Source organism: Girardinichthys multiradiatus, unplaced genomic scaffold (assembly GCF_021462225.1).
Source record: "Girardinichthys multiradiatus isolate DD_20200921_A unplaced genomic scaffold, DD_fGirMul_XY1 scaffold_38, whole genome shotgun sequence".
In the NCBI taxonomy this organism is placed as follows: Eukaryota; Metazoa; Chordata; class Actinopteri; order Cyprinodontiformes; family Goodeidae; genus Girardinichthys; species Girardinichthys multiradiatus.
In genome coordinates this window covers 55892-79679 of record NW_025917691.1, presented here as the reverse complement: position 1 = coordinate 79679, position 23788 = coordinate 55892, and the positions used below count along the sequence as shown (strand labels likewise).

General features: G+C 40.5%; 1 protein-coding gene and 1 long non-coding RNA gene across 3 annotated transcripts in view; both read left to right on the top strand.

Moving 5' to 3' along the window:
* The window catches only part of LOC124865191, a 36266-nt gene extending 13136 nt beyond the window's left edge, over nt 1-23130 (top strand). Inside the window, exon 5 of one of the 2 annotated variants that reach the window (XM_047360155.1) lies at nt 16643-23130. In XM_047360155.1, coding sequence (XP_047216111.1) covers nt 16643-19587 — 2945 coding nt within the window. In that variant the 3' untranslated portion in view covers nt 19588-23130. Of the gene's footprint in view, nt 1-16639 lie in introns of both variants that reach the window. The other variant, XM_047360154.1, reaches the window with a different exon arrangement.
* Nucleotides 1143-3515, top strand: LOC124865193. The gene is made up of 3 exons (XR_007037495.1): nt 1143-2974; nt 3127-3280; nt 3372-3515. It is a non-coding gene; the product is annotated as an uncharacterized LOC124865193 (long non-coding RNA).
* Nucleotides 23131-23788: the final 658 nt, after the last annotated feature.

Genomic DNA, 23788 nt, shown 5'->3' with positions numbered 1-23788 from the left:
GCACAATAAACAGATGGATGTGTAGGTAATTTAGAAGGTGGTTTTACCCAGGAAAACAGTAATAACAGCAGGGTGGCAATAATCCCAGACCACTAATGTACAGTAGACTTTGGTAAACAGTAATCATCATTAAGCATCATTATAAAAACAACAATAAGCTACAGTTATATAGATGTTATTGCCCTAGTTATGATATTGTGGAATTAAACAGTCGGACAGTCAAAGGAATGAAGGATCTGCGATATCGCTCTTTCCTGCACTGAGGGTGTCTCAGTCGGCTACTGAAGAAGCTGCTCAGTTCCACAACAGTCCGATGTAGTGGGTGATACGTTATGTCCATGATGGATGTGAGTTTGGCTAACATCCTCCTTACACCCACCACCTCTACGAAGTCAAGTGGGTAGCCCAGAACCGAGCTGACCCTTCTAATCAGTTTGTTGAGTCTCCTCCTGTCCTGCTTCATGCTGCCTGAGGCCCATTAGATTGACAGCATAGAGGATGGTAGAGGCTACTACAGAGTCATAAAAAGTAGACACCGCCTCACTCCTAATGATCTCAGTCTCCTAGGGAGATGGAAGAGACTCTGTCCCTTTTTGTACAGGGTGTTTGTGTTATATTACCAGTCCAAATTGTTGTTGAGATGAACACCCAGATATCTGAAGCTGTCTCAATGTCCTCTCCCTGGATGTTCATCGGTGAGTAAGGTGGTGTTTTCCTCCTGAAGTCGATTACCATCTCCTTCATCTTACTGGTGTTTAAAGACAGGTGATTGTGCTCACATCAGTCCACAAAATCCTAGATGACCGACTGGTACTCTAGCTTGTTCCCCTCAGCCACGCAGCCCACAATGGCTGAGTTGTCAGAGAACGTCTGGAGATGGCATCTCCTCTTGTTGTTGGCGAAATCAGTAGTATAAAGAGTGAAGAGAAATGGTGACAGGACAGTGCCCTGTGGTGCCCCAGTGATGCAGACTACCACTTCCAATTTGCAGCTGCGCAGCCTCACGTACTGTGGCCAGTCAGTGAGGTAATCAATGTCTGATGGTGTTGAAAGCACTGGAGAAGTTGAAGAACATGACTCTTACAGTGTTCCTTGCGGACTCTAGGTGGTTGAGCGCTTGCTGCAGCAGATAGATGACCGCATCCTCCACTCCGACGTTGGACCTGTAGGCAAACTGCTGCGGGCTTAAGGTGGCGATCGCCACAGTTCTAAGGTGGGTGAGGATAAGCCTCTCCATGATCTTCATCAGATGGGAGGTCAAGGCGATTGGTCTGTACTGGACTTGTTCCTTGGCATGTGTTGTTTTGGGAACCGGGAATATACTAGAGGTTTTCCATAGGCCAGGGACCTTCTCTTCTCCATACTGAGGCTCAGGTTGTACATGTGGCTGAGGGCCTCACAGAGCTGGTCAGCATGTCTTCAGCAGCCTGGGAGTGATGCCATTCGAACCTGCGGCCTTTCTGTGTTGTAGTGTCTTGCATGGGGGGTTTTCAGAGGATGTTGCGGTCAAGTGACCGCACCTCGTGATCGCCATCTTGGATGGCTGCCTGCAGCCTGTTTCCGTTGTTTCAGTGTGATCAGTGAAGCAAAACTCCGGACCAGTCTACCATAACTATAGTGAAAACTTGCTTAATTGTGGGTTGTGCTGCGAGTGGTGGTTAAGACTGATGTTCATTCTATCGTCTGCCAGCCGTGATAGAAAATCTGTGTGAGAAAACAAAAACACTGAGTACTCATTGTCAACTACTGTGGCTGAATCAAATATCCAGGGCGGATTTGGATAGCTTGAATCTCATTCACGCCTGAGTGTGCAGTGCACATATTGTGACAGGTAAATAAATGTGATGCGCCACGAGAAATCTAGGCGCAAGTCGGCAGAGCACAAATGGAGAAAATGACCAAAAACCATCAATTTCTGAGAAAATAGTGATTTTCATTTTATTGCCAAATGCGCAAGTTGAAGTTAGGAAGTAACCACTCAGTACTCTAAATGACAGTTTCAGAGGTTTCAAAACGGTACATTTTGTGTTTAAACTCGGCTTGTTTTCAGCCTGAAACGCAGCCAGAAAGTATTTACATTTTGGGGAGGGGGAACCCAGAGCTCATTTCTGTAGTGGCTTTGTTTGGCTCCGTGCTGGCTTTGTTTCTGCCTGTCAGACAATAAACAGCTTGCTTCAAGAAACTGCATGGCTAGTTCAGATTCTGAATAAGAAGGAGATGAAGCTGAAGAAATTGATGATAGCGACTGCATTACTTTGGAGAACGTTTCATGTCAACCCAAGAGGAGGATGACAAAGAAAGCTTTGGACTGGAGGCTGAGGAGCTAGAACGTAAGATAGCAGAAACTATTGCCATCACAACATTTGAAGAAGACAGAGACAGTGAAATGGAGAAGATGAGTAACTTTGACTGTAAATGCTACGGGAGAAGAAAGGAGAACTCTTCAGTTGGGACATAGTCCTGTAGCCGCAAACTTTCTCCCGAGAGACACGCCAGGATAACCTATTTCATTGGAGGCATCAAAGTCTTCTGGAATACCTTTCTGTTTCTGGTGAGTTTGATGAATGTTTTTAAAAATTAATATACATCATATTGTAAATAAATCATGTAGCGAAGCAGACAAGTTCACATAAACCTGACTAGTCAAATATTAAAATCGACTTGAGTGTTTTTTTGTATTTTTAAGCTTGACGTTTTTTTTTTTCTTTCCCCTGTGCTAGCCTGCTAAAAGAAATATTTATCTATTTCTTTATGACTTTGAACAGCAGGTATCCGTCATTGCACTTTTTCCTAATAAACTACAAACATAAGACTGCTTTAACGATACACAGCTTTTGTTTAATCTAATCCTTGTTTTTCTTGTTTTCATCAGATGCACTTCCCCTCGAAACCACTGCAGCCTGGGCCAATGTACTTCCTGACACCATGGAAATGTGGACTTTTTGGTGTCTCTTGTGAAGGCCTGCAGAAACAGGTGAATTTCTAAGCATAAAGAGGATCAGGGTCAGCACATTGGCAGATATCGCCAAAGTAATTCTGATAATTTGATAGAAAATTGAAGAAGAAAGTCATTCATATGCATAAAACCTAATATGCTTATTTCTATTATGGTCCTTCTGTGTACAGGTAGTGGAAAACAGCTCTCCTGAAAGTCGCCTCAACATCCCACAGCTGGTTGGACTAGAAGATGGCGCGGTGGTAGTCAAGACGTTCAACTGGCAGGCACACCTGAGTCCCTACTTCCGAAAGCTCCCATAGATCAAGAGTTATCAGCACTTCAGTTATCTATTATGTAGACTTCCACAATCTGAATGTGTCAATAACAAAGGGTCATTCAATATTTTAATTGTCTTGTGTGCTTTTCTTCACAGCTTTGATGCCAACAGACCTGGTGTGGTCCAAGCTAGGAATCACAGCGACCAGAGCCTTTCAGCTGCTGTGTGACCCGGAAGTTCTAACCCCCGTCGCCTGTGTTCCTGCCCTGTGTGCACCAGGACTGGCCATGGACAGACAGACAAAGGTCAGGCCTTTCTGTTTTGATGAAGTGAAGGACATAACATGCCCAGCACCCAAAAGCACAACTAAGAAGAGGATGATGTTGTGACCCTGTGACATTGTCGTTTTTTTGGTCATTTGTAAAGTGTGTAGAGTTGTAAATAAAAATCACGTTTGTGACATATTCAAAATCAAGTTATTTCCCATTTCTCCTTCCGGGTCCATTAAAGTCAAGAGGTTTGCAGACATAAAATTTGATGGGTACAGTCAATGTGCAAACAGGGACGCACACATAAAATGAAGACTGATAAACTAATTAAACAAAGGTTGGGGCACTGAACTAAAATGACAGGAGAACTCTAAACAGTAGAAAAGAAAACAGAAATAAAAAAGTCAAACAAATATTTTTGATAAACAATATTTCTGCATGTTAGAATGATCTTTGTACATTTCATATTATATATTAAGAAGAACACATCCATATTAGCCCATCATTTTGCTAATTGCTGTGAGATAGGATTTCAAACTCTGCCTGAAGCAGAACATTTAATAGGCTGGAACTTTAAATGAGACTTGTCTAAAAACATGAGGAAACCAAACAATCACCAGGACATTAAGTTGCAGCCATGATGCAATTTGCAGCCATAAATAATATAAATAATAAATTGTAATGCAGTGCTGTAAATCATCTTTACGTAGAAAATTAGGACTAGAGTTTAATGACAGAGAAGTCTGTTGCAGTCAGTTGAAGGAGGTGGGCTATTCAAAGTTATTCAAACTAACAGCTTTTTATTACCGCCCAGCTTTCAGGGTGAAAAAAATAAAACAATTCAGGCCTGTTTTCTCAGCGAAGGACTCAGGAGATTGCAGACATTCAGATGGTCATATCTTCTTCAATTCTTTTTCAAGTTTGACATCATTGGAAAGCTTACGGCCCACTCTTTCTGGATCTGTACATAACTCAAAACGACCCTGGATAGACATGAGCCTGGTTTTGCCACGGCTAGTCACAAATAATGCTTGTCCACATTTATTGTAATAATATTCCGAAAGTAGTCTGCGAAGACCATGAGCTGATCAGCTGATTCAGAGCTGAGTGGAAGCTGTGCTCTCATACCTTGATCAGCAGGATGTAGGTTGCATTTTACCTTAACTGTTATACTGTAAATCTATTGTCTAGTACTATACCTTTTATTGAATTGTCTATTAAAAGGACTTTATTCGGGTGTGTTAGTCGTGATCCAGTCGGGCTTTTAAGGCCGCCGGCCCGGGTCTAGTAGGGCTGGATTTTATGAGCTCGATCTATACTCAACCCCCAGCTACGGAAATAACAGTCAACATATGTAACATTTTTTCTCAGGAATAAAATGATAAAACCGGAGACATTTCTGGAGACAGCTTAACCCTAGGACAGCTAGTCTAAAACGAGACTGAAATCTGACATAAGGGAGGTTTGTTCACCCTCGTTCAAACAGGTTCAAACGAATGTCACATATTTCAAAGTGTTTCTACTATTTCTATCATGGGAGAAGAAGTGGAGGTGGTGGAGGAGTATAAATACCTCGGTGTTCACCTGGACAACAGACTAGAGTGGAGATGCAACTGTGAAGCCATCTACAAGAAGGGACAGAGCAGACTGTACTTCTTGAGGAAGCTTAGGTCCTTTGGTGTTTGCAGCAAGATGCTGCAGATCTTCTATAAGTCTGTTGTGGAAAGTGTGATCTCTTCTACCATCATCTGCTGGGGAAGCAGCATCAGAACCAGGGACTTAAAAAAGCTCAACAAGCTGATAAAAAAGGCTGGTTCTGTTCTGGGGACTCCTCTGGAACCTCTGGAGATCATTGTGGAAAGACGAATTCTTCATAAAATGAAGAACATTATGGAGAACCCTGAGCATCCTCTTCATCAGACTGTCCTACAACAACAGTGTCTTCAGTCAGAGGCTTCTTCAGATCTGCTGTAAGACGGAGCTCTACAGGAGATCCTTCCTGCCCACAGCATCAGCATCTACAGCGGCTCTTTGAAGAAACCTTCATAATATGAGCTATAACAACAATTAATTTCCCTTTGAGATTAATAAAGTATTTTTGAATGGAATTGAATTGAATTTAAAGCTTATCCGTCCTCGTATGATTGTGGTAACTTTCACACACTTCCCGCACCCAACCAGAGGTGAACTGGTTATGCGCAACCAGGCCTTTATAGGCTCTCATTTCCTCCATGTTGTAGAGCGGGTTTTCTGCATGCACCAGGGTAACAATATCATTGTGTGATATGTGAGGCCAGTCGTCTGTATTTGCGTTAAACAAACCAACAGGCAGCACATATGTATCCACCTTGTTGATGACCACAGTTTTTTTGAGGTACGTGGCCTTATCAGGAGGCTGTAACGACTCTACTTCATGGGCGTATCCATGGGCGAAAAAATATGCAATGTTGCAATGTTGTGAAGAGCGTGAAGCTACACGGAGCCACCTAATGGTGCGTTCACACCGAGCGCGGATTCTGCGAATATTTTGTGTCACTTGTGTGCTTTTGCTCGCTTGACAATCCGCGTGAACTCCGCGTTGCCAAATGGCAACAAACGGCAACACTTTGCCGAGTCATCAAATAGGAGGAGCTTCCATCTGCTGCTTGCTGGTTTCAACTGAACATGGTGGACATGGATTTCACGGATAATCACGGTGTTTTACCTGTGGAGAGCCGAAAAACGCCGCCAAAATCCACATCCCTGGGTTCACCAGATTCTTCAAGGAAGGGGAACAGTTAGGGCAGTACCACCACCTACTCCAGGAGCTGCGTCTGGATGACGGTCGATTTCAGCGGTACTTCCGTCTATCCAGGACCCACTGGACATCTGCTGTCCTGCGTTGGGAGATGAATTGGCCTCCGGGACACCAACTACCGGCGATATATCCCCGCTGATGAACGCCTGTCGGGGAGTAAATAAATCTAGTTAGTTGAGTCATACAACTCAGGCTTGCCGCACACAGAAAACAGCTTCTTCTCCGCTGCGGTCCTTCACCCTACGTCACAGCCACATCCAGACCCTGATTGGTTGACACGACGCGAATTTAGAAAAAAGTTTAGATTTTTCAACTCCTCCATTGCTCTCGCTTCGCTCGACGTGCCTTTTGCACCGCGTCCTTCGTCTCCTTCGCACCGCCTCGCACCGCCTCGCACTGCTCCGCTCCTGAACACACCTCTACATAGGGATAACATGTAAATCGTCCGCTCCTATCGCAGAATCCGCATTCGGTGTGAACGCACCATTAGAAGGCGGGACGGGAGTGAGGCTGTGATTTCACTGACAGCAATGAAAAGAGTCCATTCTTTCCTCACTTGGTCTGCTGTGAGGGAGAGGGGGGCTGTGAGGGGCTGCTAGAAGATTCAGAAGATTCCTCATTGCTGCATTACTCATTCTTACTGCACCTTACAGAGTTTGATAAGTGTCACATTTGAGTTTGCAGGAGACTGGATGGACTTTTTCTAACATCGTGTTTAATCAGGACTGTGCCCATTCATCTTTAGCAAGAACCACTTCTAAATATAGTTCATCCAGGTTAAAATTAATTAATTAATTTTAATAATTCACCACCAAAACACTGAAGTTTACTGGTCCAGCATATATGACGTCTCATTCATTTTATGTTCTCTGAAATAAAGCTTAAAAAATGTATTAGCAAGAATTAGCATATTCATTATGTCATCACATAGCATTTATGACCTACCGTAAATCAGATTTATTATGTCCTATTTTCTTTGCTCACATAAACTATATATGAGGGTTAAATTCTCAAGTTTTAATGCTTTTGTAATCAAAAACCAAAATAGTCTGAAGTTTTAACAGACCAGTGATCCATTTGGACCAACGTATATCCTTCCTTTGACAATCCAGTCAGCGCTGACTGGATTTAACATAAGTTGTTAATTTTGTACAACTGTAATAACACAGTTAAAACCACACAGTGATACCCAATAACTGCCAGATACTGAAAGTTAGGATTGTCTTGGAAAAAAGGGCTAAAACCCTCTAACTGCCAGTTTCTGACAGCTCTACAGCAGTAAGATAAAAAGCCAGATGGCCAAGATATATTTTTTTATAAAAATTACAATGATTATGTTTCAGCACATAAGCTGACAAAATATGAAATTATGTAAATTAGAGAAAACATCTTTTTTATTACTTTTATTTCACCTTCATTCACCTGAAAGGTGGACTCCTTCAGTAAACCAAAAAAAAACCGAACTGTATCCATAAAAAATACACACTCATAATAACTACAAACGTATGAAAACGCAACTCACTTTTGTTGCCATTGGTTCAGACAATAATGGCTGTGTTAAGTTGTTTAGAGGGGACAGCAAATTTACACTGTTATACAAGCTGTACACTGACTACTTTAAAGTGTATCAAATTGTGTTATGTTCAGTGTTGTGCCATGAAAAGATATAATAACAAATGTGAGGGGTGTACTTACTTTTGCGAGATACAGTATCATCAAACATGCCAACGCGCCTTTGAGTGACATAAAAAACCTTTTTATTGAGTAACAGGAAAAAACTTTAAAACCATGAATCAGGTGTTGTGTGAAAAAAATAATAAAATTGCGTAACATCAAGAATAATAATAAGGAATAAATTGTTCAATTACCAATGCTGATTAATGGGTAAAACTTAGAAATAAATATGTAGGTAAGTAAGTAAGTAAATGCCAAGGCACTTCACCCAAAGTTGCCTCCCGAGCTGTGTGTCAGTGCATAATGTGTGTTTGTCAGTCTGGCTTTCTCACTTATCTAACCATTATGCTTCAACCCCCAGGGCATTTTCCTATTTTTTTCCTTATTTAGTGATGATCTTGGCACCAAACATGGTTTCACGTGAACCTTTGCAGGGATTTCTCTTTTCTTTTTAGGACCACTTTTATTCCAGTGACTTTTACTCTCCCACGTCTTTTACACTTTTGAGATGCATTTCGCACCCTCTAAAACAAGAGTTCTCAAACATAATGATCAACGATCCGGATCTGATTTGTAGGTAAGGTTTAAGGCCCAGAACAAATAGGGATGAGTTAATGCTGATGGTTAAATCTGCTTTCAACCTACAAGTAGAACAAACGTTTATGTTTATGCATTTTGCAGATGCTTTTATGCAAAATGACTTACAGATGAGTAAATAACAATGCAGTTAATATCTAAGCTAACAATAAGACACTTAATGCCTACAGTTGTTTAGCTGTGATGCTCTAATTTCTGACAGTAGAATGTAATGAACACCAACTTTATAAAAATTTCAACTTCAGCTTCTCCTACTTAATTACTTTTCAGGCCTGAACAAATAATTTTTTTTTTTTTTACAAACAAAAATCAAATACAGGTCCTTCTCAAAAAATTAGCATATTGTGATAAAGTTCATTATTTTCCATAATGTCATGATGAAAATTTAACATTCATATATTTTAGATTCATTGCACACTAACTGAAATATTTCAGGTCTTTTATTGTCTTAATACGGATGATTTTGGCATACAGCTCATGAAAACCCAAAATTCCTATCTCACAAAATTAGCATATCATTAAAAGGGTCTCTAAACGAGCTATGAACCTAATCATCTAAATCAACGAGTTAACTCTAAACACCTGCAAAAGATTCCTGAGGCCTTTAAAACTCCCAGCCTGGTTCATCACTCAAAACCCCAATCATGGGTAAGACTGCCGACCTGACTGCTGTCCAGAAGGCCACTATTGACACCCTCAAGCAAGAGGGTAAGACACAGAAAGACATTTCTGAACGAATAGGCTGTTCTCAGAGTGCTGTATCAAGGCACCTCAGTGGGAAGTCTGTGGGAAGGAAAAAGTGTGGCAGAAAACGCTGCACAACGAGAAGAGGTGACCGGACCCTGAGGAAGATTGTGGAGAAGGGCCGATTCCAGACCTTGGGGGACCTGCGGAAGCAGTGGACTGAGTGTGGAGTAGAAACATCCAGAGCCACCGTGCACAGGCGTGTGCAGGAAATGGGCTACAGGTGCCGCATTCCCCAGACCTGGGCTACAGAGAAGCAGCACTGGACTGTTGCTCAGTGGTCCAAAGTACTTTTTTCGGATGAAAGCAAATTCTGCACGTCATTCGGAAATCAAGGTACCAGAGTCTGGAGGAAGACTGGGGAGAAGGAAATGCCAAAATGCCAGAAGTCCAGTGTCAAGTACCCACAGTCAGTGATGGTCTGGGGTGCCGTGTCAGCTGCTGGTGTTGGTCCACTGTGTTTTATCAAGGGCAGGGTCAATGCAGCTAGCTGTCAGGAGATTTTGGAGCACTTCATGCTTCCATCTGCTGAAAAGCTTTATGGAGATGAAGATTTCATTTTTCAGCACGACCTGGCACCTGCTCACAGTGCCAAAACCACTGGTAAATGGTTTACTGACCATGGTATCACTGTGCTCAATTGGCCTGCCAACTCTCCTGACCTGAACCCCATAGAGAATCTGTGGGATATGTGAAGAGAACATTGAGAGACTCAAGACCCAACACTCTGGATGAGCTAAAGGCCGCTATCGAAGCATCCTGGGCCTCCATAAGACCTCAGCAGTGCCACAGGCTGATTGCCTCCATGCCACGCCGCATTGAAGCAGTCATTTCTGCAAAAGGATTCCTGACCAAGTATTGAGTGCATAACTGTACATGATTATTTGAAGGTTGACGTTTTTTGTATTAAAAACACTTTTCTTTTATTGGGCGGATGAAATATGCTAATTTTGTGAGATAGGAATTTTGGGTTTTCATGAGCTGTATGCCAAAATCATCCGTATTAAGACAATAAAAGACCTGAAATATTTCAGTTAGTGTGCAATGAATCTAAAATATATGAATGTTAAATTTTCATCATGACATTATGGAAAATAATGAACTTTATCACAATATGCTAATTTTTTTAGAAGGACCTGTATATAAATTGAACTTAAATTGCAGTAAGGCTCAGTAACAACTCCGTTAACATTTTTCATAATTCCATGTATCACCAAAGCAAACCCATTCTTTAACTTTAAAAAGTTAAAGAATGGTTCTACAGTTCAGTAGAAAAAGAATCCAAACTTATTGGGAATTAAATGTTTTGTAAAATTCCTGATAGTTTTAGTTTCGTTCTAAAATAGAAACACATATTTCATATTAAAGTTGTAAAACAGTCCTTTTTATAAAAGAAAAAAACCTATTAAGATAAAAAAGGCTAAAATTTTACACTGATTGGGATGAACACCATCTACAGCAACTCATATTTTGTTCCTTCAGAGTTTAATGGGGTTAACTGGTTTTTCCAAAACTGCTTCAACAACACGTCACTTAAATATTCGTGGCTTTATTATTTATTTCTAATGCTACTAAAATCTTTTATCATGGTGAATGGTTTGACAGATCACAATCCGATTATGGTCACCAGAAAATAAAATAATAAGTAATTTAGGTCATTGCCGGCCACAGAAACAATTGGCATCCCAAAAACTGTACAGATTTATTATCAAAACTCAGTTGAGCAGCTGAACTGGAAATGACTGCTCTAAGGAGACAATGTAGATCAGGATTGTTCTTTGCTAACAAGTAAATTACAGGAAATTATTTAATAATTCAGATGGAAAAGCATAGACCTAAGAAGAACAATCTTTCTTGGTTAAATGAATCAATTCTGTGAATAATGAAAGAATGAGACCATCTATTCACACCTGCCACTTTTGGTCCTCTTTAAACGGACCAGAGTTCGTTTCCCCTCTTGGTCCGGACCTTTTTGTACAGGTGTGAATACGCTCAAGCAAACCCTGGTCCGGACCAAACAACCGGACCGAGACCCACGGTTGTCCAAATGGACTCTGGTGCGGTTCAATTATTATATGGGTGTATTCACACCAGGAAAGTCCTTTGGTCTGCTTGTTTGGTCCGGACCAAAAGCAAACTTTTTCATTTGCGTGCAGCTCCTCTGTTCTGCATTTTTATGCCGTTATTAAAGCTGCAATATTATTGTGAGGATGAAGAGCAGCTCATTCAACACAGACTTTGAGACGTTCCATTTATAATGTTGGAACCCCGTCGGAGAATGCGTGCTGAATGCCGACGTTCTCTACGTGCCTTGTCTCACAACAAGCCGGTAGCGTTGCTAAGCAACACACAGCTTATCAGGTATGATTACCTTACAACACACACCTTTGCTACCGGCTATGGTGGCTCTTTATGTCCAAAGAGACGTACGCTTTCTGTAGTTGGTTCGGATCGGGGCCGGTTTGTATTCAGACCATAAGCGAACCGCACCAGAGTCCGTTTGGAAGCGGACCGAGATCACCTCAAAAAGTGGGTCTCGGTCCAGTTGTTTGGTCCGGACCAGGTTTCGCTTGAGTATATTCACACCTGCACAAAAGGTCCGGACCAAGGGGGGAAATGAACTCTGGTCGGTTTAAAGCGGACCAAAAGTGGCAAGTGTGAATTAGAGGCTGACATTTTTTCGGGAGTCCCACGGGTCACGGGATTCCCACGGGAATCCCGCGGGACGGGAGACAGCATCAGTAAAGATCACGTGATTGGGACGGTACAGGATAAAAAATGAACGGGAGCAGACGGGAGCTAACCAATAGGAGGGAAATAAACTAGGATCAATTGTCTTTGGAAATGTAAAACTGAGACTTTGTTATAAACTTTAAGAAAAAAAACTTGGATCGACGCCGCCATTGTGTAGTTTTTTTCCAAGAAGCCTAAACTATAATGCGAGTCAAACGAACTACAGGACCCACAAACCAACAGTGCTTCTGATCGATGTTTTCCACCTGCGTTCAGGATGGAGGGAACAAACGCAGGTGGAGAACTGGACGTGGTAAAATTGGATTTGTAACGTAAAGTCAGAAGTAAGGACTTATCTATTAAACTCATAGAGCTGACAGGAAAGTCTCAAATATTACCGAACTTCAGGAGAGTTGAATGTAGCGGTTTTAACACGCTGTCTGCTGCTTGTAAAACGTGTTTAGTTGTAATCCAGTTCACCAGTGATTAAAGGACACTTGTTAGACAGATTCTGGATTAAATCAGTCCTGCATCTCTTCATTCATCAAACCAAAAGTACCATCATGTGTCAAGTCTCATCTGACCAACAAAACTGCTTCATGTGCGCTAAAGATTTAAGAGGTAAGGTACGGAAGCCCGTGAGGGGACATGGGGAAATTTATTTCTTTTGCGTTCGGTATTTTGGAGCAACAGCACAGATGATAAACTGCTCATAAAACAAACACTGATATGTCATTGATATGGATTATTTGTCATATGCAGGTTAACACGCAGTAAACAATGCGATTAAATGCTTAGGATAAGAAGAACCGTTTAAATCACAATAAAAACAAAAACACTAATGGCGTACAAAAAAAAAGTACACATCATGCAGCAGTAATAAGGAAATAAAGTGTCACAGATGTGGTTTCGTGCAGAATTATTGTTCAGTAGTTTGTTTGACAGCTTGTGGATAAAAACTGTCTTTTAGTCTGATTTGAAGATAATTTTATTTAAGGCTGCACGGTGGCGCAGTTGGTAGCGCAGTTGCCTTGCAGCAAGAAGGTCCTGGGTGGGTTCTCACCGGGTACTCTGGCTTCCTCCCACAGTCCAAAGACATGCCAGTTAGGTTAATTGGTCTCTTTAAAATTTCCCTTAGATGTATGAATGAGTGTGTGGTTGTTTGTGTGTTGCCCTGCGATGGACTGGCGACCTGTCCAGGGTGACCCTGCCTCTTGCCCATAGACTGCTGGAGATAGACACCAGCTCCCCTGTGACCCACTATGGAATAAGCGGTAGAAAATGACTGACTGACTTTATTTAAGGCTGATTTCAAAATAAAACTCAATAAATCTCAAAATGGGTGTAGTGTTTGTTTCATTTTTGCAGTTATCTGGTTTGGAAACTATTCCACAAAGTATTGCGTGGGAACACAAAAGAGAAAAAAATTCCCCCATGTCCCCTCGTGGACCTCGTTGAAAGGCTTCATTAAGGGAAGATATTAAATAAATATGTTGTGAAATAGAAAAAAAATGACTGTACCATTAAATGTACAATTTATTTAATACATCATTAAATATTAAGTGTACCACTAATTACGTCATGTTGTCTTTAAAATTATACTTAATTATTCAGTGGCACATTTAATTGCATAATAGTCCATTTCATGATATAATGGTACATTTATTGTTTCTAATGATGTATTAAATAAATAAATGGTATCTTTAATTTAATGGCACATTTAATGTTATATTTCTTTCATGTTACATTTACTTCACTTATGGGACATTCACAACATTTATTTATTTATTTAATGATGATTTAATTGTATAAATTTTGTCCAGTTTGACCCTCCATTCTTGATGCCTGTATAGGAGGTCATGTCAGAATTTAAATCAGGTGTTCTGGAGCAGACAAACATCTAAAACCTGCAGGGAAGGGGTCCCTGAGGACCAGGGCTGTGAACCATTGAGGTACAGTTTCTAAATTATAAAGGTTTTGCCTTTTTGCACTTTTGTTCACCAAGTACATTTCTCTTGCTGGGTGCATTTTTCTTTCGTTTCAGCAACTTGAAACATAAAAGTAATGTCATTGTTCAAAGGAAACAGTCACTTAATAAATAAGTAAAATACAACTAGGTACATTTTGTTTTTTCAACTAAGATAGGCATGGTCTGTTTCCTTGTTTGATATTTTATTATTTCTTCATTATTATTCTTTTTACTTTAACTAGCCTTTACTACAACTAAAAACAGGGACCTAACTGGTCCTTCAAAGAAAGAAATTGCCAAAAGACTAATGAAGAAAACAAAAATGGGAGAGGCACAGGAGTGGGAGTCGTTCTGAATGGGAGCGGGATAGGAGTGGGAGTCACTTTACCAGGAGTGGGACGGGACAGGATTTTTTTCGTTATGCTGGCCTGGGATTGGAATGGGACAAGACATTTTTCTGTGGGAGCGGGATGGGACAGGAGAAAAAATACACTCTCGTGTCGCCCTCTAGTGTGAATACACCCTAAGACCACAAACAAGTCCCGATCCAAACCAACTACAGAAAACGTAGTCTCTTTGGACTTAACAGGCCACCGTAGCCGGGAGCAAATGTGTACGTTGTTCTGGAATCATACCTGATCAGCTGTATGTTGCTTAGCAACGCTGCTACCAGCATATTGTGGGACAGGGCGTGTAGAGCACCTCGTCTCCTTAGGCTTGTAGAACGCAGACAGTTTCCAAAATTATAAATAGAACGTCTCATAGTCTGTGTTGAATGAGCTTCTCTTGACTCTCACAATAATATTGCAGCTGTAATAATAATATTTAGTAATTGTCTAAGCCCTGGTCAGGCAGCAATGTCATGGATGGAGGGAAGTGCCCTCCTGATCATTTTCTCCACTGTCCTCACCACTCTTTCCATACATTTCCAGTCTGAGGCGTTGCAGGCCCAACACCAGACAGAGATGCAGCTGGTCAGTATGCTCCATATTGTCCCTCTGTAGAAGGCTGTGAGGGTGGGATAGGAGAGGTTTGCTCTTCTCATCTGTCGCAAGAAGTGCTGTGCTCTCTTCACAAAAGCAGAGGTGTGGAGGGACCAGGTCAAGGTGTCTGTTATCTGCACCCCTAGGAATTTGGTGCTGGTCAAACACGCCCTTGCCCGTTCTGTTCTGCCCCCTCATGTATCATGTATGCAGACGATATGATGTTATTTGCTCAGACGTTCTAAAGACATTATTGCAGCTAAACTGACAAAAGCAATGAATTATGTAACATCATTGCTGCAAGAGTGTTGTCCACAGCTGAATGTCTCCAAAACAGTCAGCATGTTTTTCAGCAAAACCAACAGAAGCTCCCATTATCCAAATATATTGGTTGCAGGTGAAAAACTACTGAATGTTAACCAACATAAATATCTGGGGCTCATTGACTCTAACCTTTAAAATCATGTCAACAAGAAGTATAGAATAGTTTAGCTAAATGTAGCAAATTTTTGTTCAATCAGGAATGAAATGTCCACTGAATTGGCAATAATTATTTCACACCCGATGATTATTAGCCACCATAATTATTGTTTAACTTGCTGGTCACAGGCCTTTAATAGTACAATGTAACCAGTCGAAATGTTGAACAAGCCATTAAGGTTACGGATAAAAAAATCTAGAAACTATCATCATTGTAATATACTAAATAAGTATGGTTTACTAAACTGGACTGACCTTCAAAAATGTGCAGACTTATGCAACTCATAATTTATCCCCAGGTCCTCTCTCAGAGTTCATCACTCAGAGAAACAACAGTGAGCGTAAAGGCTCTGTAAGAGGAGACTGTGATCCCTCTGAGGAAGAGCACCTTTATTCAGTCAGCCTGGTCTGTGAGAGGTGCCTAGGAATGGAACTCACTACCAGACCAAATCAGACAATTAAAAACATATAAGGCTTTCACTAAACGTGACAAAATGCCTGTTAATTCATACACCTGTCCACACTAATAGAATTTGTATCTGTTGTTCAGTATTGTAATCTGTTGTCTCTTCTTTCTTAGCAGTAATGTTTCATTGCTTTCTGAGTGTGTCAGGATTTGTTCAGTCTAATCTCATGTCATTACTAATGTAATGTGTGTCTGTGTTGTACTTATATTCTTGTATCTTTTTGCTTTTCAATATCATGGTCAGAGGGCTACAGATGAAAAATAGCCTTTTAGCTAATTATGGCTTCTTAACTCATGAATTGTCAAGGCTTTTATTTAATTGCACTGTCCCCTTTCAAAACAATCAAATCACATTAAAGACGACTTGACTCAGTAAAGTCAGTAAACGTTCATCGCTAGCTCCTTTCCTTTCTGTGAAGACGAGTTCTGGTCAACATGTTGGATCAGAACAAGCTCTCTTTGTATTTCCAGCAAAAACACAATACTGCACACAAAACTTACCAACATTCTGAGCGAGTCAAAATTATTTTAAAAACATTTTTAAAAGAGAGGAAAAAGTAACGTTTCTATTATTACCAGTTTTTTGGTACAGTCACATTTTATCCTGAAAGGTGTTCAGAGCAGAACATTTGAGGAAGACACAAAGTTTAATGTGTTGAAGTTTATTTTGTGCTTACAGGAGTTTATTAATTAATTATTAATTCTTTTGTAGCAGATGGACTCAGGATTGTGATATTTGGAAAAAGTGAGTACAAGAAGAACTCTCTCTGCAACTTCATCATGAAGAAAAAGCAAATTCGGTTGTTTAAACGTAACCCTTCCAAGCACAGCGTGGTGTCTTCTGGAGCATGGGGAGGAGAGCCCCTGAAGGTTGTAAAATCTCCTGACATCTTCAGTCTCTCAGTGGAAACTTTAATAGAAAAACTGCAGAGTTGTATGACGCTTTGTCTTCCTGGACCAAATGTTCTGCTGCTGTTAGTGAAGCCTTCAGAGTTCACTGAGAAGAACAGAAAAACACTGAAGTTTGTTTTGAGCTTGTTTCATCAAGATGCCTTCAAGTATGCCATGGTCGTCACAACACATGAACATGAAATGAGTCCCTCTGTTAATGAACTTCTGAAAGAATGTGCTGGAAGATACTACAGCATGTTTAGAGAAGATCATAACATATTAATGCAGGAGATCGAGAACATTTTGGATAGAAATGGAGGAACATTCCTCACCTTCAGAGATGAGATCAGCAGACCCCAACGTAAACAGATGAAACCTCCTCTAAACCTGGTTCTGTTTGGGAGGAGAGGAGCAGGGAAGACCTTAGCAGCCAAGGTCATTCTAGGTCAGACAGAGCTTCATTCAGCCTCCAACTCATCAAAGTGTGTTAGAAACCAGGGGCAGGTGTGTGGACGTTGGGTTTCTCTGGTGGAGCTGCCTGCCTTGTATGGAGAAGCTCAGCAGAAGGTGATGGAGAAATCATTCAGGTGTATCTCCCTCTGTGATCCTGAGGGTGTCCACGCCTTCATCCTGGTCTTACCTTTGGGTCCTCTCACCGATGAAGACAAGGGAGAGCTACAGACCATCCAGGACACCTTCAGCTCTCGGGTCAATGACTTCACCATGGTTCTGTTCACTGTGGAGTCAGATCCTAAACATCCGGCTGTTGTTAACTTTGTAAGCCGAGACAGAGACATCCAGAAGCTCTGTCAGAGCTTTGGAGAAAGATATGTTGTTGTCAACATGAAGGATAGGCAGCAGATCCCAGAACTGCTGGAGAAGGTGGATAGATCAATCATTCACAAGAATAGTCCATTTTTTTACACATCAGAGACATTCATAAGAGGCCAAATACAGAAGAGCATACAGCAAGATGAACGTATCACCAGACTAGAGGCTGAAATGAAGAAACTCAAAAAGACACCGTCCGATCTGTGTAAGTTCTTGTTATTAAACACCATATTTCAGACTAGACGTCTGGTGCAATGCTGTAGTAACTGTCAACATTTAAACTTTCTGAATCTTATTTATATTACAGGTGCGGAATCAGATCAGAGCTCCAAGTGTCTGAGGATTGTGCTGATTGGAAAGACCGGTTGTGGAAAGAGCTCCTCTGGAAACACAATTCTGGGACGTAAAGTCTTTAAAGCTGAGACCAACCCCAAATCAGTCACAAAACATTGTCAGAAAGAACAATGTGAGGTGGACGATCGTCCTGTTGCTGTGGTCGACACTCCTGGTCTGTTTGATGACAGTTTGACCCATGAAGAAATTAATGAGGAGACTTTAAAATGTATGAGCATTCTGGCTCCAGGCCCACATGTCTTCCTGCTGGTATTACGGATCGGGAGATTGACACCAGAGGAGAAAGAGACGTTGAAATTAATAAAGGAAGGCTTTGGGAAAGATGCAGAAAAGTTCACCATCCTTCTTTTCACAAATGGAGATACACTGGAACATGATGAGCAGACAATCGAAAGTTACATAGAAAAAGATAAAGATTTCTTAGAGAAGCTGATCTCTGACTGTGGAGGAAGATACCATGTGTTTAACAACCATGATAAACAGAACCGAACGCAGGTCAGTGAGCTGATCAGAAAGATCGACACCATGGTGAAGCAAAATGGAGGAAGCTGCTACACCAACGAGATGCTGCAGGAGGCTGAAACTGCCATCCGGAAAAAAGCTGAGAACATCCTGAAGGAGACGGAAGAAGAAATGAAACGAGAGAAGGAGGAGCTTAAAAGAAAATATGATGAAGAAATGCAAGAAATGAAAAGAAAAATGGAAGAACAAAAAGAAAAACTAAGACAGGAAGCAGACAAGAAATTAAAGGAAATGAAAGAACATATTGATAAAGAGCATAAACAGAGAGAGAAGGAGCAGGAAGAGAGAGAAAAGGAAAAGAGAAAAAGAGAAACAGATGAAAAAACTCATCGACAGAATCTGATAAGGCATCTTGAAATTCTAGAGAAACAAGTTCAGTCAGAAAAAGAGGACAAGAAGAGTGTCAACAGAGTGCTGGAAATGATCAGGAAAGAGAAGGAGAAATATAAGGAGGCTTGGGAAAAAGAACGCAGAGAATGGTGGGAGAAACAAAAAGAAGAGGAGGAGAAGAGAAAACAGGAGGAGCAAAGGAAAAGGAGAGAACTTGAGGAGCAGTACAAGAAGGAAATTGAAAGATATGAAGAGGAAAGAAAGATGGAGGAACAGATCAGAAGAGAACAGGAAGAAAAAGAACGAAAGATTTTAGAAGAAAAACTGGAAGGACTTCAAAAGGAATACGAAGAGAAAGCAAGAGAGGAAGCTGTCAAGTCAAACGAATTCCAGGAGAAATATAAAAAGGAGTTTGAGGCTCAGAAGGAGGTTCATGAGAAGCAAATGAAGGACCAAGATGAGAAGTATGACCTGTTGAAGGTGCTGGCAGCACATAAAGAAGCAGAAAAGAGGAAACGATATCAGGCAGAAATGAATAATTTAGTGAAATGTGTTTCAAAGAAGAAAGAAAATCTGACAGAAGTCAAAGATTTACTAGTGAAACATGAGCAAGAATTAAATCAAAAGAAAACACAGGCAGAAAAAGAAGAACTGCAGAAAAATCATGAAACTGAAATAAGTGAACCGGTGGAGAAACTTCTTAAAGCTGAGAGAAAATGTTTGATTTTATGAGGAGAATTTTTTGCCTCAGCTAATCTGAAAAATTGTTGTCTGTGCATTTCTGAAATATCCATGTGAACATGAGACAAATGTTCATGGTATCAAAGTTTGATCAGTGTTGGGAATTAGAGGTGTGGTAGGGCAGAGTGGGGTAAGATAAGCTACTTTTACCTTTTCGTTCTTCAGGCAAAATTAAATGACACTCGAGTAAAATGAAAACATCTACTCATAATTGTGACTGTTGTCTAACAAATTAAAATACAAGAATGAGTCTGCCACAAACAGCTATGGCAATATAACATCAGAAAAAATGATTCAATTCAATTCAGTTTTATTTATATAGCGCCAATTCACAACAAATGTTGTCTCAAGGTTCTTCACAACAGTCAGGTTCATACATTCCAATTAGTCCTAACCATTGAACAGTGCAGTCAGTTATTTATTCAAAGTGGCTCAATTTGCCCCAGGCCTGGGATAAATTGATCCATATTACAGGGTAAAATGACCCATCTATTTTTCTGGTCTGTTGTGGTGAAGAAAGAACTGAGCCAGAAAGCAGAGCTCTTCTGACCGTCACTTATGGTCATGAGATACAGATCATGACCATAAGAACAGGATCCCGGATACAAGTGGCCAATACATGATTCCTTCAGAGGGTTGCTGGACTCAGCCTTAGAGACAGGGTAAGGAGCTCCTTAATCCCACAAGGGCTCAAAGTAGAGCCTCAGCTTCTCCACCTCGAAACATCGTGGTCAGCTGACGTGGTTCAGATATCTGATTAGGATGACCTCTAGTTGCCTCCCTTCTGAGGTTTTCCAGGCATGTCCCACTGGGAGACCACGGGGAAGACCCAGATGGATAGATGGATGGATGGATGGATGGATGGATGGATGGATGGATGGATGGATGGATGGATGGATGGATGGATGGATGGATGGATGGGTATCATCAAACTTTTCTAATCAATGCAGTATAGTATGCATTATGTCCTGCAGACTATACCTGCTTTGACCATTAATTGTCCAGTTGTTCAGGACAAGAATGATGTTTTTTTGTGGAAACTCAAATGCCAACTCACGGCTCCTCTTTGGAGTAAGGCAACATTTTGAAGTGGTCAGCCAGCTCTTTCTACATCTCCATCTCCACTGTATAGACTCTATTTGCTCTCTTGTTTCACTGTAGCCCATTGCTTTCTGTGTTTTGACCTCACTATGAACCCTTTGCGGTGTTGATCTACCAATGTTTCTGTCCATTGCCACATATTTGATGGATTTCCATCCTTGACATCTGAAAGTGTTTTCTCCATCTTCTCCAAGATTGTTGAGCCCAAGTTGGACCTTCTCCTATACATTCTTAGCATTTTTACATTATGCAATTTGGAAAGATATGACTGACAGTTATTAACTTTCAGCTGGGTAAAGTCAAACCAGTGGTTCAATTTAACCCATGACCTTTAGCTCACTTTGCCCCATAGCCACCATTTTGGACAAAATGGTCCAGTTTAACTAATAAAGTTGGGAAACCACCAACATATACCATGTGCAACAATAGCTAAAAGAAATGTACCTTGATGCAACTTTTATTGAACACAAAACATTAAGGAAAAAATGGTTATTTATAGAAAAACAATCTTACCACTTGTCACATGATGGTTGCCTTCTGAAAGCAAGGTCACCTGACCCCAGAAAAGCATGGTTGCTAGGATACAGGGGGTGGCTCATCTTATCCCACTCTCCTCTTCCTGTTCTGTTGAGTTCTTAAAATATATTTGAATCTAACCCTGGAGAATGTTATTGCCATCTGCCAGCACATTCAAGAAGAAGAAACAGCCTCTATAAATAGGACTGTCCATTGGTGAGTGTGAGCCTGGCTGTGTTGCTCAATGCCGTGTGGGGTGCAGATCTTCTCCTGTGGGCTTCTCCCTGATTCTGCTGAACCTGGTACACAGAGAAGCCCCAGGTAGATGTGCTCACTTCCAGAGCCTTTAAAGAAATGTGTCCATTGTTGGAGAAAATATGATGATGATATGCATCACCCAGAGCTGTCTTGTGCACTGTAACTGTACAATAGAAAAGTTATGTGAATTTTCCTAAGATTCTGAAGTGTCTGATTTTCTTTTTAATAGAAAGTGGAAAAAATTGTGACTCAAGGCTTGTTTTTACTTCTAGGCAGTTAAATATGGGATGCCAGTAATGCAGGAATTTGTTCTTGTTGTGTTGAGTTCGGGGCCCAGAGCAGAATGGTCCAGGATGGAGGAAACACAACATCTGCCCTTAAATCACAATGGAAGCTGTCCTTCTAAAGTTTAACTAACTATACATAACATTTTATTTGTGTGTGTCTCAAATTGCATTCATTCTCTTCATTATGTATTATTGAATTATTATTTCATCATTACAGATTTTCATAAGATCCAAACTGACAGTTGGAGCAAATTAAATTAGTGTTCTAAGGATCCGCTGTATTTCTGTGTATATTTGGCCACAGGTTTAGGATCAGCCTGCTAAAACATTGAATGACGACTACTTTTCAGTTTTCTGCCAATGGCCAACAGATTTTTTATTAAAATGTGCTTTTCAAGGAGTTCATGAACAAGGTTCCTTTGGAACAGGAACAGGCCTAAAGCATTAGACAATTTAACCCTTTCCATGGTGGCCTCTTTAATGTTTTTTTGCACCACTAGTGGCCTTTATTTTTATTAAATTATTTTGAAAATAAGCTGACATGAAAGGGGCGGAGATAAGGAGAAGACATGCTGCAAAGGTCGCCTGAACCGGGGGTGAACCGGTAACGACTGCTTCGAGGAATGAAGCCTCTGAATATGTTTTTCCTTCTTTTATTGTGTCTAAAATTAATGCAGAGGACAACTTACAACGAACAGGGTTAAGCAGAACAGAACTAAATTTAGTTTTATCAAGAGATGTTTTTATTTTCCGAGTTTCTAATGAGTGAAGACTGTAATGACATGCCTTGTTAAACAAAATATAATCAGATTTTTGTTGCCTTAACACAAACTGAAACATTGTATGATAGCTTTTATCCTGAAGGATGTTTTTTTTTGTGGACTTTTAGATTATTCTGATTTTATCTAAGAAAATCTTTCTGACATTAATTAGGAGCAGCATTTTAATATCATCTGCTTACAGAAGTCATTTTCTCCTGCTCATGGACACCACAGATCAGAATCCTCTTGTGCAGGTTGTTGTTAGTCCAGATTATTATTTCAATGAATTTCACATTAGTTATGTCTCATTCTAATATAGATACGTATATGAGTAACCAATCACTATTTTTACTCTGCTTATTCTCTGTATTACTATGGTTTTAGTCATTTACTTTTCATTTATATGTATGATTGGAACAGTTAAAGTGTATTATTCCTCTAGTCAACGTGTTTTAAATATTTTAGAACAATGAACAAATGTTTACTCCTTTTTATTATTAACCAGCTTTTCTGCTTAGGTTATCAGGTACTGTGCTTATCTGCAAAGCATGTTGTGTTCATAAAGATAGAATTAATGACAACCATAATAAATATAAAAATAAGATCAAAAATGTTGGCCGTGGTTTCTTTTGTTACTTTTCTCCTAGTCTGGGCAGGATGCAGAAGGTCAGAAGTACTATAAGGTTATCTAGGGTCTTCACTGTTAATTCAGTGTGTTTAACTGTGCTTTGCAGGCAAGGTTTATTGAATGCTGGTGCCTGCTTTGTGCTTGAGTTCTGATTCATTGTGTTTTAAACTGAGTGCTTCTATGCAAAGGTTTTAGCTAACGTTTATGCTAGCTTTTATAGTTGGTGTGTTTGAGCATGCTTTTTACTTTTGATCATGTTCTTTAAGTCATAAATAGATTTTTTATAGCGGCCTCCCAGTGACTTTCTGACCCAGCTCTGCTATTAGTGAGTAGGAGTATTTATTGCTGTCCAAACTGGAGAAGTATTTAACAAACCGTCTGGCTTAACATTTACACTTTGAAACTCAAACACCACTTAGAGCTTTTATCACTCTTACTAGACCCTCTCCTCCAGCCCAAATCAGAATAGGGTTACACATTGTGGAAGTCTGCTGCTGACTTTCTTAACTGCAGTATTTTCTCCTTCCAAGCATCTGTTGAGATATATGACCCCAGGTTAACCCCTAGGTCTCTGCAGCTTAACTCCACATGCACAGATGTCACACAGTGATTTTCCAATATTCTATTTGTTGCACTGAAGC